Source organism: Littorina saxatilis, linkage group LG2 (assembly GCF_037325665.1).
Source record: "Littorina saxatilis isolate snail1 linkage group LG2, US_GU_Lsax_2.0, whole genome shotgun sequence".
NCBI classification, from domain to species: domain Eukaryota; kingdom Metazoa; phylum Mollusca; class Gastropoda; order Littorinimorpha; family Littorinidae; genus Littorina; species Littorina saxatilis.
The window spans coordinates 3,338,207-3,353,424 of NC_090246.1; the positions used below are offsets into that span (position 1 = coordinate 3,338,207).

General features: G+C 40.7%; 1 protein-coding gene across 1 annotated transcript; it reads left to right on the forward strand.

Moving 5' to 3' along the window:
* The first annotated feature begins 150 nt into the window (after positions 1-150).
* On the forward strand, positions 151-11,905 carry LOC138958023 (UPF0561 protein C2orf68 homolog). The gene is made up of 4 exons (XM_070329052.1): positions 151-255; positions 7,066-7,193; positions 8,349-8,422; positions 9,548-11,905. Exons 1-4 carry the CDS (start codon positions 188-190, stop codon positions 9,659-9,661), a joined length of 384 nt encoding a protein of 127 aa, XP_070185153.1. The 5' UTR covers positions 151-187; the 3' UTR covers positions 9,662-11,905.
* Positions 11,906-15,218: the final 3,313 nt, after the last annotated feature.

Consider the following 15,218-nt stretch of genomic DNA (forward strand, 5'->3'; position numbering starts at 1 on the left):
ATATTTACTTTCTGAACAAATGAAAAATAAAACTTTAAACTATAAATATCAAAGTTATTTTTAAAGGAAATGTAGTAGTATATCTGTGACTTTTACTTTTATTGACAACTATGAAAAACATTTAGAAGTGCACAAACCGATGACGTATCACACAAGCAGCTGCGAAAACGCTAGATGTTTCAGCACCATGGCCACTGCTCGAATCAATATGCAGCATGGATTTATGAAATCCATCATCAAAAACCAGGTAGACAGGTATGAGAACTCTGTTTGATTCATGTTGAATAGCAAAAATTAAAATGGTATCAGATGTCAGTGGAACTGAAGTGTACATTGTCTCCTGTTTTTCGGCATCCCCACAGATCTAGCCTACAACTACAAACATGTTCAAGTAGTTGAGTTTACCGTTTAGCTTAGTTTGTTTTGACATATATGTACTGTAGGCCGCGAGACCCAGAAAGCGTCCCATTATTGTTCATAAAGGTTGTTTTGGTGTGCAGTTTAACTAATTCAGGATATTTGATTCACTTAATTCATTCTTTCAGTTTCATCAAATTAGCAATGACACATGAAATTTTGAAATTAATGGTTGAATGACAAGAAACACACCATTTTAAAGAGATCAAAATTCTGAGCACATAGCAATTTGTTTTATTTAAATCGGTGCAGTAGTTCTCGAGATATGGTCATTTTAGTTGACAAATTTTGGGCGTCATTTGAGGACAAAGCTAGTACAGTGAAGTCCGGCTGTAGTGATACCCATATAGTGATAGTCCGGCTGTAGTAATAGAATTTCTGGGTCCCGGTCCCAGTTGTTCATGTTCTTTGTTAACTTAGTCCGGTTGTAGTGATATTTTTCAGTCCGGATATAGATAGTCCGCTTGTTGATACTATTTTCAAGTCCCGGGGAAGCTAAAGTCCGACTGTAGTGATAATGTTCGAGAGTAATCTCCCTTTACCAAAATGGCGAGCAAAAGCCAGCCACGCACTGTGCTTACCCTGAAGCGGAAAATTGATCTCTTGAAAGACATTGAAAGAAAACAAGGTACACAGACGGAAATTGCAAAGAAGTACAAGGTTGCACAGTCAACAGTATGCGCTATTGTGAAAAATGGTGAACAATTAAAGCAGAAGTTTTATAGTGGTGAGACGAGTGCGAAGAGGAAGCGCGAGAGATGCCCTGGGGAACCGAAAGTAGACAGTGCACTGTTGGATTGGTTTCATTTGTTACTGATTAAAATTTAAAGACTACATTTCATTCCTATAAAATCTGACAATTTTTCATTTAACCCTTATTTCTAAGTGGCCCTTCTCTCTCTCTCTCTCTATCTCTCTCTCTCTCTCTCTAAAACACACACACACGCATGCACGCACACACACACACACATTCACACACACCGGCTGTTGAACTGCCAGGACGGGGGTAGGTTAACACAGGACATTTGCAAGCCTGACAAAGACGACAGAAGAAACGTCACAACACGAAATCAATAGTGGTTCCAAAATCACCTTGTTACTGCCTTGAGGCTAGTTTACCAAATGTGCCGCCGCATGTAGCAATAAAAGCTTTCAAGATATCACTACAACTACAAGCGATTGGCCGGATGTAGTAATAAAACCTACAAAAATATCACTATAACCGGACGTCCGGATGTAGTGATAAAACCTACAAAAATATCACTATAACCGGACGTCCGGATGTAGTGATAAAACCTACAAAAATATCACTATAACCGGACGTCCTGGTGTAATGATAGTCCGGATGTAGTGATAAAAAAATTTGGTCCCGAGGGCTATCACTACATCCGGACTTCACTGTAGCTAAATACTGATTGCTGTGGCAATGACATGAAATTTTGAAATTAATGGTTGAATGACAAGAAACACACCATTTTAAAGAGATCAAAATTCTGAGCACATAGCAATTTGTTTTATTTAAATCGGTGCAGTAGTTCGCAAGACATGGTCATTTTAGTTCGAAATCACTTTGCTTTGAGCGAGCCGAGATCGCAACCTCTTCAGGCTTTTGATCGGCCGAGTTTCGCATTTTTCGGGTCCAGTTTTGCGCAGCATAATAGTTGGGAATAAGTCATTTCTCGCTCGATTCTTTTGATTTTTGGCAACTGCATTTGAACCGTGTATGCCGATGGAAGTTTTCAGACCAAATTTTAGTGAAACTCACACGAGTAACATTCACCGTCATGCTGACGGTGGGTCGCGTTTTTTGTATGGGAAAGACGTAAAGCTTTCTCTGATTGGTTGCAAAATATCACAGCCCTCCAATGAAAATTACGGTATTCCGAGCAGTTTGAAATGAACTGGTCGTCTGCTAAGAGTGACGCGAAAATGTCCGCGAGAGGCAGTGAAGACGAACACGCACTTTCACACTCAAAATATTCCAAAACACATCTTTTATTAATTTCATACAGTAAACTTTGTTTTTGAATCATTTCTTTATTCATTCCTTTTTCATTTGATACATAATTTGTGACTCACAAACATCAATTATGCCAATTATTTTTCACTCAAAGTGAAAAAAAAGTGCCTTTTCACTGTGTCCTCAGTTGATGCTGGGCGATGTGGCAATGCTAATCAAATTCAAATTTATTGTTGAAAGACTGATCTGTTTGTAAATGTACTATATGAGGAGTGTTTCTTAAAGCAGGTGTGTTGCTAGACATTTTCATGTTGGGACATTTGTCTGAAACTGTCAGAAAGCTTTAGGACATCTTGGAACATTTTCGGCTACTGTGTATTATTTTGGCTCATACAAAGTCACCGCAACATTAAAGCACAAGACTCAAAAGGGGAACACCAGGGGTCGACACTAACTTATTTGGCCTGGGGCCACACTGGCCCCAGAGATGGAAATTGCTGGGGCGGAAAACAAAAATCTGGGGCCCACTCTCAGTATTCACGTGCGGCAATGCATTGTCTGTTTTTCTTCATCGTACTGAAGCCAGGGAAATTCTTTCAACCATTTGACATTGAAATTACGACAGCGCTTCGCGTTTTAGGCTGCATCGGTCTCCTTTTTTCGTTTCTCTCCACCCTGTTCTTCATCTTCATTTCCATGTCTTTTTACACCAGGGATGTGTCGCCACATTTTGCGTTTGCCATTTGAAGGCGATACTTATCTCTCACGCTAAAGAGTGCAATCTGGGAGTTATTTCCCTTGCGGCATTGTCCTTCGATGATTTCAATGTGTTTTTTTCTTGACTGCAGCATTGATCGTAACGCAAATTTCAGTGACGACTTTGACTGGCGATTTTTAGTGATTGGCTCTGGCATTAGAATTTTCGGTTTGTCATTGTTGGAATTTATCCTGGGGCGGAGTGGGCCCCAAGCTTCGGCAATGTTTGGGGCGGAACACAAAACTCTGGGGCGTTCCGCCCCCCGCCCCCGCTAGTGTCGAACCCTGAACACCAATACATACAATCATTGTCTTAGGAACACAGATTACAGGGGCGGAGCAGTTAAGCCAGAGGGGGGTAGAACCTGGGGTCCAGGGTCCCGTTGCGGGGTCTGGGGGGCAAAGCCCCCCCTCAAGCTGAAGAATGTTAGCTATTTTATAAACAATTTGTGGCTTATCCTGAAACTGAAACGATCAGCTTTGCTGATTTAACAACATCAGACACCAGTTAGAACTCTGAAACTTTTTCAAACCTTTAACTTTAATTTCTTGAAAGTAAAACTCTTCCAATCTTGTGCTAATCTTGACAAGCCTTGGGAAACATGACTGGTAAAACACCAATACAAAACCGTGTAGGGTGAGCCATTTTACTTGGAAACCACGATTTGGAGGACGCTTTTTATTCTCTGGCTCAGCAGATTTCGATTCGCGGTGACTATCGTCTGCTATGTTGTCTGCTTCGATCGACTCGACAACACTACTACCACTCACACTGACACTGTCCACATTCGCTGTGTTCCTGTCATTTTGTCCGGAATCACTTATCTTGGCGAAGGGTAGCAAACCTTGGCCAATTTAGTTTTGTTCTTTTTTGGTTGCGACATGATGTTCAAATCCAAATCGAAAGCACTGACTGACTGATGAACTATTGGAACCGGCGAACGCAAAAGCTGAGAGTGGGAAACCACTCTGGCATCTATATTTTTTGGCAATGGCTTCCGTTCAAAACATTGATGTTTCGTTTTTGGTATTCGCGAAGGAAATAAACGTCAGTCAGTTGACTAAGTACATCGGCAGCAGTTTTAGCAATCAAAGCCTGACCAATACAAAAAACTGGACAAACTTTGGCCGATTTAGGCGAATACTCTTCGGACATTTGGCCGATAGGGACATGAAAGTTTCGGCCAAAGTAAAATAAAATCGGCGATTGGCCGAAGGGCCGACCCAAACGACACCCCTGTTAAAGACGAGATATACTTGCATGCGGCTATCCGCTGGCGGAGCTAGGAGTGCCAGAGTGTATAGGAAACGGCTTGATGGCTAGCTACGCAAGGTTGTCTACACTGGTCGGTAAACAGTCATGGACAGCTTATCTGATTGGCAGCTGTGCGGCAGACATTTTTTCTTGCATAGCAAGCACACCTCCAAGGCATGCTAGCTAGCCCTCACTTGCCAAGTCCTAGCAGCGAGAATTGCCAAAGAAACGGTACTTCCTCGCCCCACTCGCTTCACCTCCCAATTCTCACATTAAAAGAAACAGGGGACTGGTGAATCTATTTGATCCAACATACGTGTGAGATACCACTTATGACAGAACATTATCGTTCACCACAGTTCATGTGAATCACTGAATGAGGTCATGTAAAACTAGTTTGGCAGGGACCTGTTTTTTCACTGCAAATGATGCCAGAGTCACCAAGACAAATGATGCCAGAATCACCAAGACAAATGATGCCAGAGTCACCAAGACAAATGATGCCAGACTCACCAAGACAAATGATGCCAGAGTCACCAAGACAAATGATGCCAGAGTCACCAAGACAAATGATGCCAGAGTCACCAAGACAAATGATGCCAGAGTCACCAAGACAAATGATGCCAGAGTCACCAAGACAAATGATGCCAGAGTCACCAAGACAAATGATGCCAGAGTCACCAAGACAAATGATGCCAGAGTCACCAAGACAAATGATGCCAGAATCACCAAGACAAATGATGCCAGAGTCACCAAGACAAATGATGCCAGAGTCACCAAGACAAATGATGCCAGAGTCACCAAGACAAATGATGCCAGAGTCGCCAAGACAAATGATGCCAGAGTCACCAAGACAAATGTCATTATGAAAACGCTTTTGATCTTGATGTTTCCCCTGAAAGAAATTTTCGAATAGAAGCGTCTTCAATGTGTACCTGTTGACTCAGGGATGTTTGGAGCTTAAGGCCTGTAAGTACAGTATGTAGGATGAACAGAATTTTACATGGCTTGCTGTGTCGTACCAGATTTACACAAGTTGCTTTTTTAAATATTGAAAAGCTCGCTTTCGCTCGCAGTTCAATATTTTACAAAGCAACTTGTGTAAATCAGGTACGACACAGCAAGCCATATATGTAGTACAGTAGTCCCTTCCATTTCCGGCCCTTTCGTGGGCGTGAACCTGCCCGGAGCGGCCAGCTTTCCCATGACTAATGAGTTTTCCTTCTATAATTGACTCTTAATGGCCGTTAACCTGTCTGACGCGGTCAACGGTCACTGATTTTTGCCCTAAGGTGCCCCTCTTACTCGACAGGAGCGGCCACTTAACGGCCACTTGTCACTTTCGCGGGCGAGCGCCTGTGGTGTGTGTGTGTGTGTGTGTGTGTTGTGTGCACAGACGGCACAGCACGAGCAGACGACATGAATACTTACGCATGCGCAAACTGTAAATACAGACATGCGCATACATGTACATTTACGGCAGTCACTTCCGGATCGATCACAGCTGATGTGAGTTTGAAACACTTGTTTATCTGACACTCAAATACATATATATAATAATCCAAACAACACACATAGAAACATACGAAACAATAGCTTAGCCAGGACGATCGAGTTAAACACGCAAATAATTAAGATGTATAAACGAAAGCAAAACTAACAGAGACAATGAATCGGCGGCTCATGGATGATCGCTTTCTTTTCTTCATGAAAACTTGATCGTGTTTTTGGGTTTTTTTTGGAGGAGGAGGGCCACCTGATATTTGCGGTCACCTTTGCAATGACTAATGGGTGACCGGATATGGCAGGTACTACTGTACTAGATGATTACCCGCTTCGCCGGGTACCCGGCTTTGCCAGGAAGAAGTAGAGGAATACCCGGCTTCGCCGGGATGAAAGCGTTGTGGACGGTGACCTTCTAAAAATAGTAATGGGAATATCCGGCTTCGCCGGAATAAAAGCGTTGTGGACAGTGACCTTCTAAAAATAGTAACGGGAATATGGATTGACGCCACACGAAGGAAGGGAGATAAACGCAAAACACTGGAGAAGATAAGGAAGAGTTACTGGGAATGGATCTGGGAAGATGAACAGAAAAACCAAAATCAGTTCAGCGCTGCGCGCTGAGAGCACGTGTTGAAAATTCTCATCGACCAGGTTGTGTCCGGGGTCTACCTGAATATGCCCACTAAATTTGAAGCAGATCCATCGAGAACTTTGGCCTTGCATCGCGAACACACACACACACACACACACACAGACAGACAGACAGACACAAGTCGTATAGATTCTCTATGTATCTTGCTGAAATCCAAAGTGAAAGCTGCATGAGGGATGAAGTCTGTTGGTGTTTGGCGTTGATTGACTGAAAATCCATTAACTGATTTCATTTTGTCCCCAGAGATGATTGACTAAAAATCCATTTACTGATTTCATTTTGTCCCCAGAGATGATTGACTGAAAATCCATTAACTGATTTCATTTTGTCCCCAGAGATGATTGACTGAAAATCCATTAACTGATTTCATTTTGTCCCCAGAGATGATTGACTGAAAATCCATTAACTGATTTCATTTTGTCCCCAGAGATGATTGACTGAAAATCCATTAACTGATTTCACTTTGTCCCCAGAGATGATTGACTGAAAATTCATTAACTGATTTCACTTTGTCCCCAGAGATAACTATGACAAAGAGGTGAGAGCCAAGCAGGAGCCCACAGCACCGCTGCCAAGACTCAAACAGTCCAAGGACAGACACAAAAAGCCTGAACAACAAGTTTATGTTCCACCGTGCTTGAAGAAAGGTGAAGTATAGCTCAAATGAATTCCACTCCTTGTGACTTGTTTACTCAGTTACTGTCTTCAGTTTCAGTTGGCATTGTATCTGGATTTAGTCAAAATCACAGTCACAGAAGTGGGTCTGTAAGTTGTAACGCTGCGTTCGTACCTAGTTCATCACTATTGGTGTGGGTCTAACTCTAAGGCGGATAGGTACGGTGGGGATTTTGTTTTTTTACCGAGTTCTTATTCAGTGCAGCAACTCCAAGTGGGTGGAATTTTACCACCCTGCAAGCACATTTTCCAAATGCATTGTGCAAATTCATACAAAAAGACTGATGCGCATGTTAGAACTTAGCTTAAACTGTTTTCAGCGAACGTCTAGGGACTTGCAAACTTACAGATCTATCCTACCTTGCACGCACACTGTCGAAGACGGGGGTCATGCTGCCCGCGTGACAGTGTGACATGCACCGCTCTCACCACAGAGGAGGGAGGGGAGAGAAGAGGGGGAGGGGAGATAGGGGTAGGCAACCCTGAGGAATGCAGAAGAATAAACAATAGTCACTGATAAAATCCTAGCAAGCTGTTTGGCTGGCTTTGCAGTGTCTTTCTTATACTGTGGCTATTTAATCGTCATAGAAGAGTGAACTTCTGTAAAAGTCACTAATCCTTGTAATTTATAAATGATTTCGTTTGAATTATGACCATGTCAGTCAGTGAAGGGTAAGCTGCGAATATTACTGGATCATTGGATGTTTGGGAAAAGAGCCAGGTAACAGTGTAATTAGGCATTAACTGAATTACTTTTAGTTTGTTGTTATATTAATTTGTTATTTCAAATCAATATGTAATGACAACCACAGGGACTGACCAAAAGTGTCCGTTATAGACTTTGGCCGTTATAGACTTTGGCCGTTATAGACTTTGGCCGTTATAGACTTTGGCCGTTATAGACTTTGGCCTTTGCAGGTTGTTGCAATGGAAAGGTGAATTATATAAAAGTAATACATGTACTCACCTGAGATGTACTCACCTGAGATGTACTCACCTGAGATGTACTCACCTGAGATGGTCTCAAGGGGAGGTTCCACTGTGTTACCTCCTTATTTTTAAGATTTAGTATCATCTTATTTTGGGGATCTCATAAAACTTACATGTATGCCCAACTTCCGTTGCAGAAAACAGACAGCAACTTTTTCTACTTGAGTTTGAAGATCGTAATGGACAGATTTACACAGTGGATGTTTTTACGGTAAGCTGTAAACTAATTTTCTTTCATGGTTTTTCTTTTGTATTTAAATTGTGTGGGGATATTTTACACGTTGAAGTGATTAACTCTGTCTTCTGGCAGGGATGTTGCTTCAAATTCATACCTATAGGACAAATGTCCTAGCTCTTCAGCATCAATAGGACATTTGACCGCTTTCAGAAATGTCAATAGGAGTTAGGACGTCAGAATTTTTTCATTTTCAAGAATGACGCTCGCCGTGTTCCCCACTGTTTTTAACCCTAATGTAGCACAGGATGCCGTTGAATAGCCAAACGTGTTCAGCTTTTGTTGAACTTTGGCAGGCTTTAGATTTATTTTTCGGTGGCATAACTCAGTGCACTTTATCAAAATGTCTCGAACTGAAAGCAAAAGCAGACGCAAGACTTAGTCAGTTGGAGTTGTCTCCCATACTCCTAACTTTAATGTGCTGCAGACGGGTTTCACCCAAACGCAAGATCCGCACTGCATAACTTCAGTGCACCTGTACGCGAGAGTGCTTGGTCGCTTTTTAAAAATGTGTATCTTGAAAGGAACACTATCAAATATCGCGCTGTCCGAAGGAATTGAGTTATTATCGGACAATGCCAGCACTCAGTTGAAAACGATAGGACGTCTGACCGCCATGTGGCTATGTGAATCGGACATTTGAGCCTCTTAATCGGTCTATGTCCGATGTCCGACGCCTAACGACATCCCTGTTCTGGCATTAAATACATGGGAAGTAAGTCGCCTACTACAGATTTCTTTGCATGTCAGTTTTTACATGACAATCTTGAAAGCTTCCAGATGCTTGAGACTTGTTGGGAAAATCTCGTTTGTCACTTCGCAATGTGTTGAAGGAAGCTGCGACATTGCCTCTTCAGTGATTTTTAATAAATGATGCATCCTTGGACATGGACTTTTACATGCTTGAGATCTTGTTTAAAACAAAATTTAAATCAGGAAACAGAGTACATGTCCTTGGTACTATTTTTGATTAAGATGCTAGATTTGAAAACAAAAGGAAGACAGGTGCTACAGTCTGGGTCAAAATAGCATGTAGGTGTCACTGTAAGCAAGTGTGCAATACAATATTTCATAATTGGAATACAGTTTTATTGTTTACAGGATGACAAAGCTGAAGGCTTGGCACGACTAGTTGGAAACGACTGCAGTTTGAAGCCAGCCTACGTTTCTGCTCTTGCCCAACGAATACAGCAAGAAATGGATAAGCGATTATGACGGCTTCCTTCTGTGTGTGAACAGTGAACAGTGGACCTCTTTATGGTGCTATGGTGACCACGTAAATGTTGAGTGACAAATTGTCCTTGTGACTTTGGTGTGATCAAAGAGGGAACAGCGACTCAGGTGTTCATATCATCTGTAAGGATGTGGAAATCTTGTGGTTGTGAATGTGGCTGTTTAAGTGTCTTGTGCTAGTTGCTGGTTTGAATTTTGTTTGGTATGTTAATGACTGTTAAGAGCTTTTTATATTTTTTAAAAAGAAAAGTGAAATTGGTTCACCCATGATAAAAAAGAAAGAAAGATTATTGTGTGGAACGTTTAGTTAGTGACAAAACGTAACATAAAACTTTGAGAAGAACAAGATTACCAAGAGACAGATGTAACAGTGAGAAGATGAACAGGTGTGTATTTTGTGAACGTTGAAAAGATGGATACGTGTGTATCTTTTGAATGGTGAAAAGAGGAACGTGTGTGTATCTTGTGAACAGTGAAAGATGAACACGTGTGTATCTTGTGAACGTTGAAAATATGGATACATGTGTATCTTTTGAATGGTGAAAAGAGGAACGTGTGTGTATCTTGTGAACAGTGAAAGATGAACACGTGTGTATCTTGTGAACGTTGAAAATATGGATACATGTGTATCTTTTGAATGGTGAAAAGAGGAACGTGTGTGTATCTTGTGAACAGTGAAAGATGAACACGTGTGTATCTTGTGAACGTTGAAAATATGGATACATGTGTATCTTTTGAATGGTGAAAAGAGGAACGTGTGTGTATCTTGTGAACAGTGAAAGATGAACACGTGTGTATCTTGTGAACATTGAAAATATGGATACATGTGTATCTTTTGAATGGTGAAAAGAGGAACGTGTGTGTATCTTGTGAACAATGAAAGATGAACACGTGTGTATCTTGTGAAAGGTGAAAAGATGAACACGTGTGAATCTTATGCCGAGTGTTCATCTTTTCATCACTAATTGTCTGCTGTGTATCGTGTTCCTTATGTTCAATGATGAAAGTGAATGTATCATTGTGTCTATAGATAAACGTTCCATTCATTACCCTGTGTTGCTTTTCTGATTCTTGACTTTGGAACGTTGGCAGTTTATTTGTTTTTGATTGGTTCACCTTTGGATCTCAGCTCAGAGCATAGCCTTTTGGCTCTGTTAGACTGTTTGCAAGTATTGCACTTATTTGGATCATCAGAGCTCCGGCACCTAGTGAATGTTTTAACCTGTAAGTGACAAACCAATGTGTTGCAGTATTCTGATTTTACCATTTTTGTGGTGAAAAGTATTTGATGCAAGGGAGGCAATTGACCATTGCATGCTCACATGTTTTGTGGTTGCTTTTAATATAGTTTTTCATCTCTATTGTGGCTATCATATTTTAGACAACTTTTTTTTAAAGCATCCGTGTTACTCTTGCTAATAAAAAAAAAAAAATCAAAAATACTGTGAAAATGTTGCTCAAATCATTTAAAATATGTTGAATGTACAGTTCTTGTAACTCTGGCGTCTTGGAAGTTGATACATACTGAAGGGACTCTTACTCTTAGTATGGGCTAGTTTTGTTGCTTTGTTGTTACTGTTATTTTTAAACGCATTTGCTTGATTTGCAAGGCATATCACGTGCTTTAGAATAAGGTAGCGTGCTTGCAGAAGGTGTCCTATTGTGTATGTGTATTGGTTTACCCTATTCAATTTGCCTTGAAGTAGTCAACTTCATCCCAACACAAGGCTATGATAAAGCCTTTCAGAGAGTGTGTACTTTTAAAGATTTTACTTGGCTCTTTCGGCTCTGTATATTTATTTGTTCTGAACCAGTCATCCAGTGTAACCTAGTCATGTCCGCAGTGGCAAGAAATAGTGCAATGAATCATTTTCATTTTCATGTAGATAAGGGCATACATGACATTGCTTCTTATCTTCTTTTTGGTTTCAAAAAATAAGTTGAAATTTTTCTCGTTTTAAAGATATTTATTGATGTGAAGTTTTCTTTGACAGAGATGGTTTCTGATGAATGAATTTGCATGTTTATTTTTGTATTGTTATGACTGCCTGTTGTTGACTGAAATAGCCTCCCTAGAACAAAACGTTTGTTGGTTGAAAAAATGAGTATTGTGTTGAAAAACGTGTTTTAGTCTCCTTCATTTCCTGGATTATTGTTCTCTCAGTGTTAAAGGTGAGTTTTAAATCTGTTTGGTTGACTCAGAATCCAGCTGGGAGATTTTCTTGTGAATGTTGAATTACTAAAGAGTGTGTGTGTGTGTGTGTGTGTGTGTGTGTGTGTGTGTGTGTGTGTGTGTGTGTGTAACACTGAAGATACAAAGCATGTCCATCACTTCACATGTGAGACAGGTATGAAAACTGTGTGATAAAATTTTTGAAAAGTCTTACAACAACAAGAAACTCAGAGGTGGACAGGAAAAACTTCCTTGGAACAATACAAATGTTCAGCTGTCAATCACAAAGGCATTGTTACAAACTGACGCTTTGATGAGGGCTTCACCGCTTTCAAACATGGTGAATATTGTTGCTGCCTTTTTTGTCATAAACTCTGTATGTTCTGTCGTAAGATAATGTGACATTGTGACAAATGCCTAATCGTGAATCTCTGTTATTAACAGGTGACACATACACATACACAAGGTTGCTCACACAAAGTGACACATACACACTCACAAGGTTGCTCACACAAAGTGACACATACACACTCACAAGGTTGCTCACACAAAGGGACACATACACACTCACAAGGTTGCTCACACAAAGTCACACATACACACTCACAAGGTTGCTCACACAAAGTCACACATACACACTCACAAGGTTGCTCACACAAAGGGACACATACACTCACAAGGTTGCTCACACAAAGGGACACATACACACTCACAAGGTTGCTCACACAAAGGGACACATACACACTCACAAGGTTGCTCACACAAAGGGACACATACACACTCACAAGGTTGCTCACACGAAGGGACACATACACATACACAAGGTTGCTCACACAAAGTGACACATACACACTCACAAGGTTGCTCACACAAAGTGACACATACACACTCACAAGGTTGCTCACACAAAGTGACACATACACACTCACAAGGTTGCTCACACAAAGTCACACATACACACTCACAAGGTTGCTCACACAAAGTCACACATACACACTCACAAGGTTGCTCACACAAAGTCACACATACACACTCACAAGGTTGCTCACACCTTCCTTCTTAGTCTCTGAGTCTAATACATTAATTTCTGAAATGATACATTAGTTCAATAAAACGGTGAGAAAGTGCAGTCGGATAGGTGGGGAAAACATGAATAGCTCAGTTGTGTCTTGCATGTGTGAATTCAGCACTATTTTCTCCGCTGTAAAGAAACGCCCACATCCTCTTGAATTCAAATGAGTGTAAATTGTAAGGTACAAAAGAAGATGAAAACACGAGACACGTACGTGAGCAGCTGATGTATTCAAGACTAAGACAATTGTTCAAAATTAGTGTCAGCAGCGCAAGGGAGATAATTTGTGCCCTTGCCCCTGTTTCAAAATGGCAGCAAAGAATATTGTTGTGGCTGCTGGGTTTATTATTTTTCGTAGGCAGCAGCAGAAGATCGAGTTCCTTGTGATGAAGCACAAGTACGGAGGCCATTGGGGGACGCCAAAAGGTGAGCAGTGTTATTTACAGTATTTTAGCAGTGTTATTTTTAGGTTACCGCCCGTATCATTCTCTTCACATACGATATATGTGGCCGTGACTGTGGTTCACAGGCACTTGACACTGGTGTAAAACTACCGATCTTACTTTCTCCTTCTAACCTAGTATTAAAAAAATGAACACACAATTACAGGTAATCTTGAACTTTAGCGTGTTAAATTCATAGCTCATAATTCAGAGGCATTTAAGTCTCCAAATTTGTAGAACCTGCACTTGTAATCATAACAAGTCATTTTAGATCCCTTTGAAGTTACAGAATGAACTCCGATGAACTGTACGAATGCATTTCGTTTACATGGGTCAAAGAAGGAATTATCCGTGTGAGAGGACAAGGGAGACAACTCTTTCTAGTAAATGATGTCCCATGGTTGACAACGTACGCCATTTTCGGTGCATTTTCGTCGATTGAACAACCAAATTAATTAATTATGCTTAAGTTTGGAGCTCAATCCGTCAATTAATTTCACGACAAATGTTATTTGGCTTGCTTACATGGACTTGTATCAAAAATAAGTAAAGAATGTCACTAGATTCTGAGCTATGAATTTAACACACTAAAGTTCAAGATTACCCAATTACATGTATACACAATAACCTCAGGAATTTGTAGAAACAGTGGCAACACAAAGTTAAGCCTCAACTGGTGAAATAGTCTTGAGTGACCGTCAGATTTTGTTGCCAGTCATAAAGGCAACTTCGTGTCCAGATTATTATTATTTGTATGATGATGCAAGCATTGGTAAGCCCCAAAATAATCTCTGTAAGAAAAACTAGGTTGAGCTCAACAAAATGTTTTCAGCCGTGTCTGAAGAAAAACCCGTAAGCATTACGCAGTCTAAGTTTAAAGGTAATCAATTATAAACTACATACCGTCATACGTTTGACTTTCTTCACAGGAACTGGCCAGCTTCTTGACATGCATTCAAAGTGGAAGTTTGCTCACGCAATGTGTGTAACTGTAAGCCTGGGTGGATTTGTGATAATTTACAAAGGAAAAACGGAAGCAAGCAAGTTAATTTACAAAGGAACAAGAAGAGCAAACGCTCGATCGAGTCACTTTCGCAGTTCTGAATATTATATGAGGCATCAGATGGACAGGAAGAAATTGCTATTCACAACACAATGAGTCACGTTCACATAAAATTTGAGCCCGGTCACTTTTATAGTTTCCGAGAAAAGCCCAACGTTAAGTTGTGTGTTGCCGAACAGAAAAGGCTAGTTATCTCCCTTGTTTTTCTGATAACGTTCGTAAAAGGCTACAGATGTAAATACTTTGATGTAAAGAATAATCCTACAAAGTTTCAATCACATCCGATGAACTTTGTCAAAGATATAAAATGTCTAATTTTTCCTTTGACGCTGACCTGTGACCTTGAAAAAGGTCAAAGGTCAACGAAACCATCGTTAAAGTGTAGAGGTCATTGGAGGTCACGACTAAACAAAATATGAGCCCGATCGCTTTGATAGTTTCCGAGATACTTTGTCAAAGATATAAAATGTCTAATTTTTCCTTTGACGCTGACCTTGAAAAAGGTCAAAGGTCAACGAAACCATCGTTAAAGTGTAGAGGTCATTGGAGGTCACGACTAAACAAAATATGAGCCCGATCGCTTTGATAGTTTCCGAGAAAAGTCCAACGTTAAGGTGGTGTCTACGGACGGCCGGCCGGATGGCCGGCCGGACAGACTAACACTGACCGATTACATAGTCACTTTTTCTCAAGTGACTCAAAAATGGAAGAAAGGAAGTTAGAACTGTAATACAACCGTTCCCTGCATCAGTGTCATCTGCAAGATGATTGTCTTGTGATAGATGTTT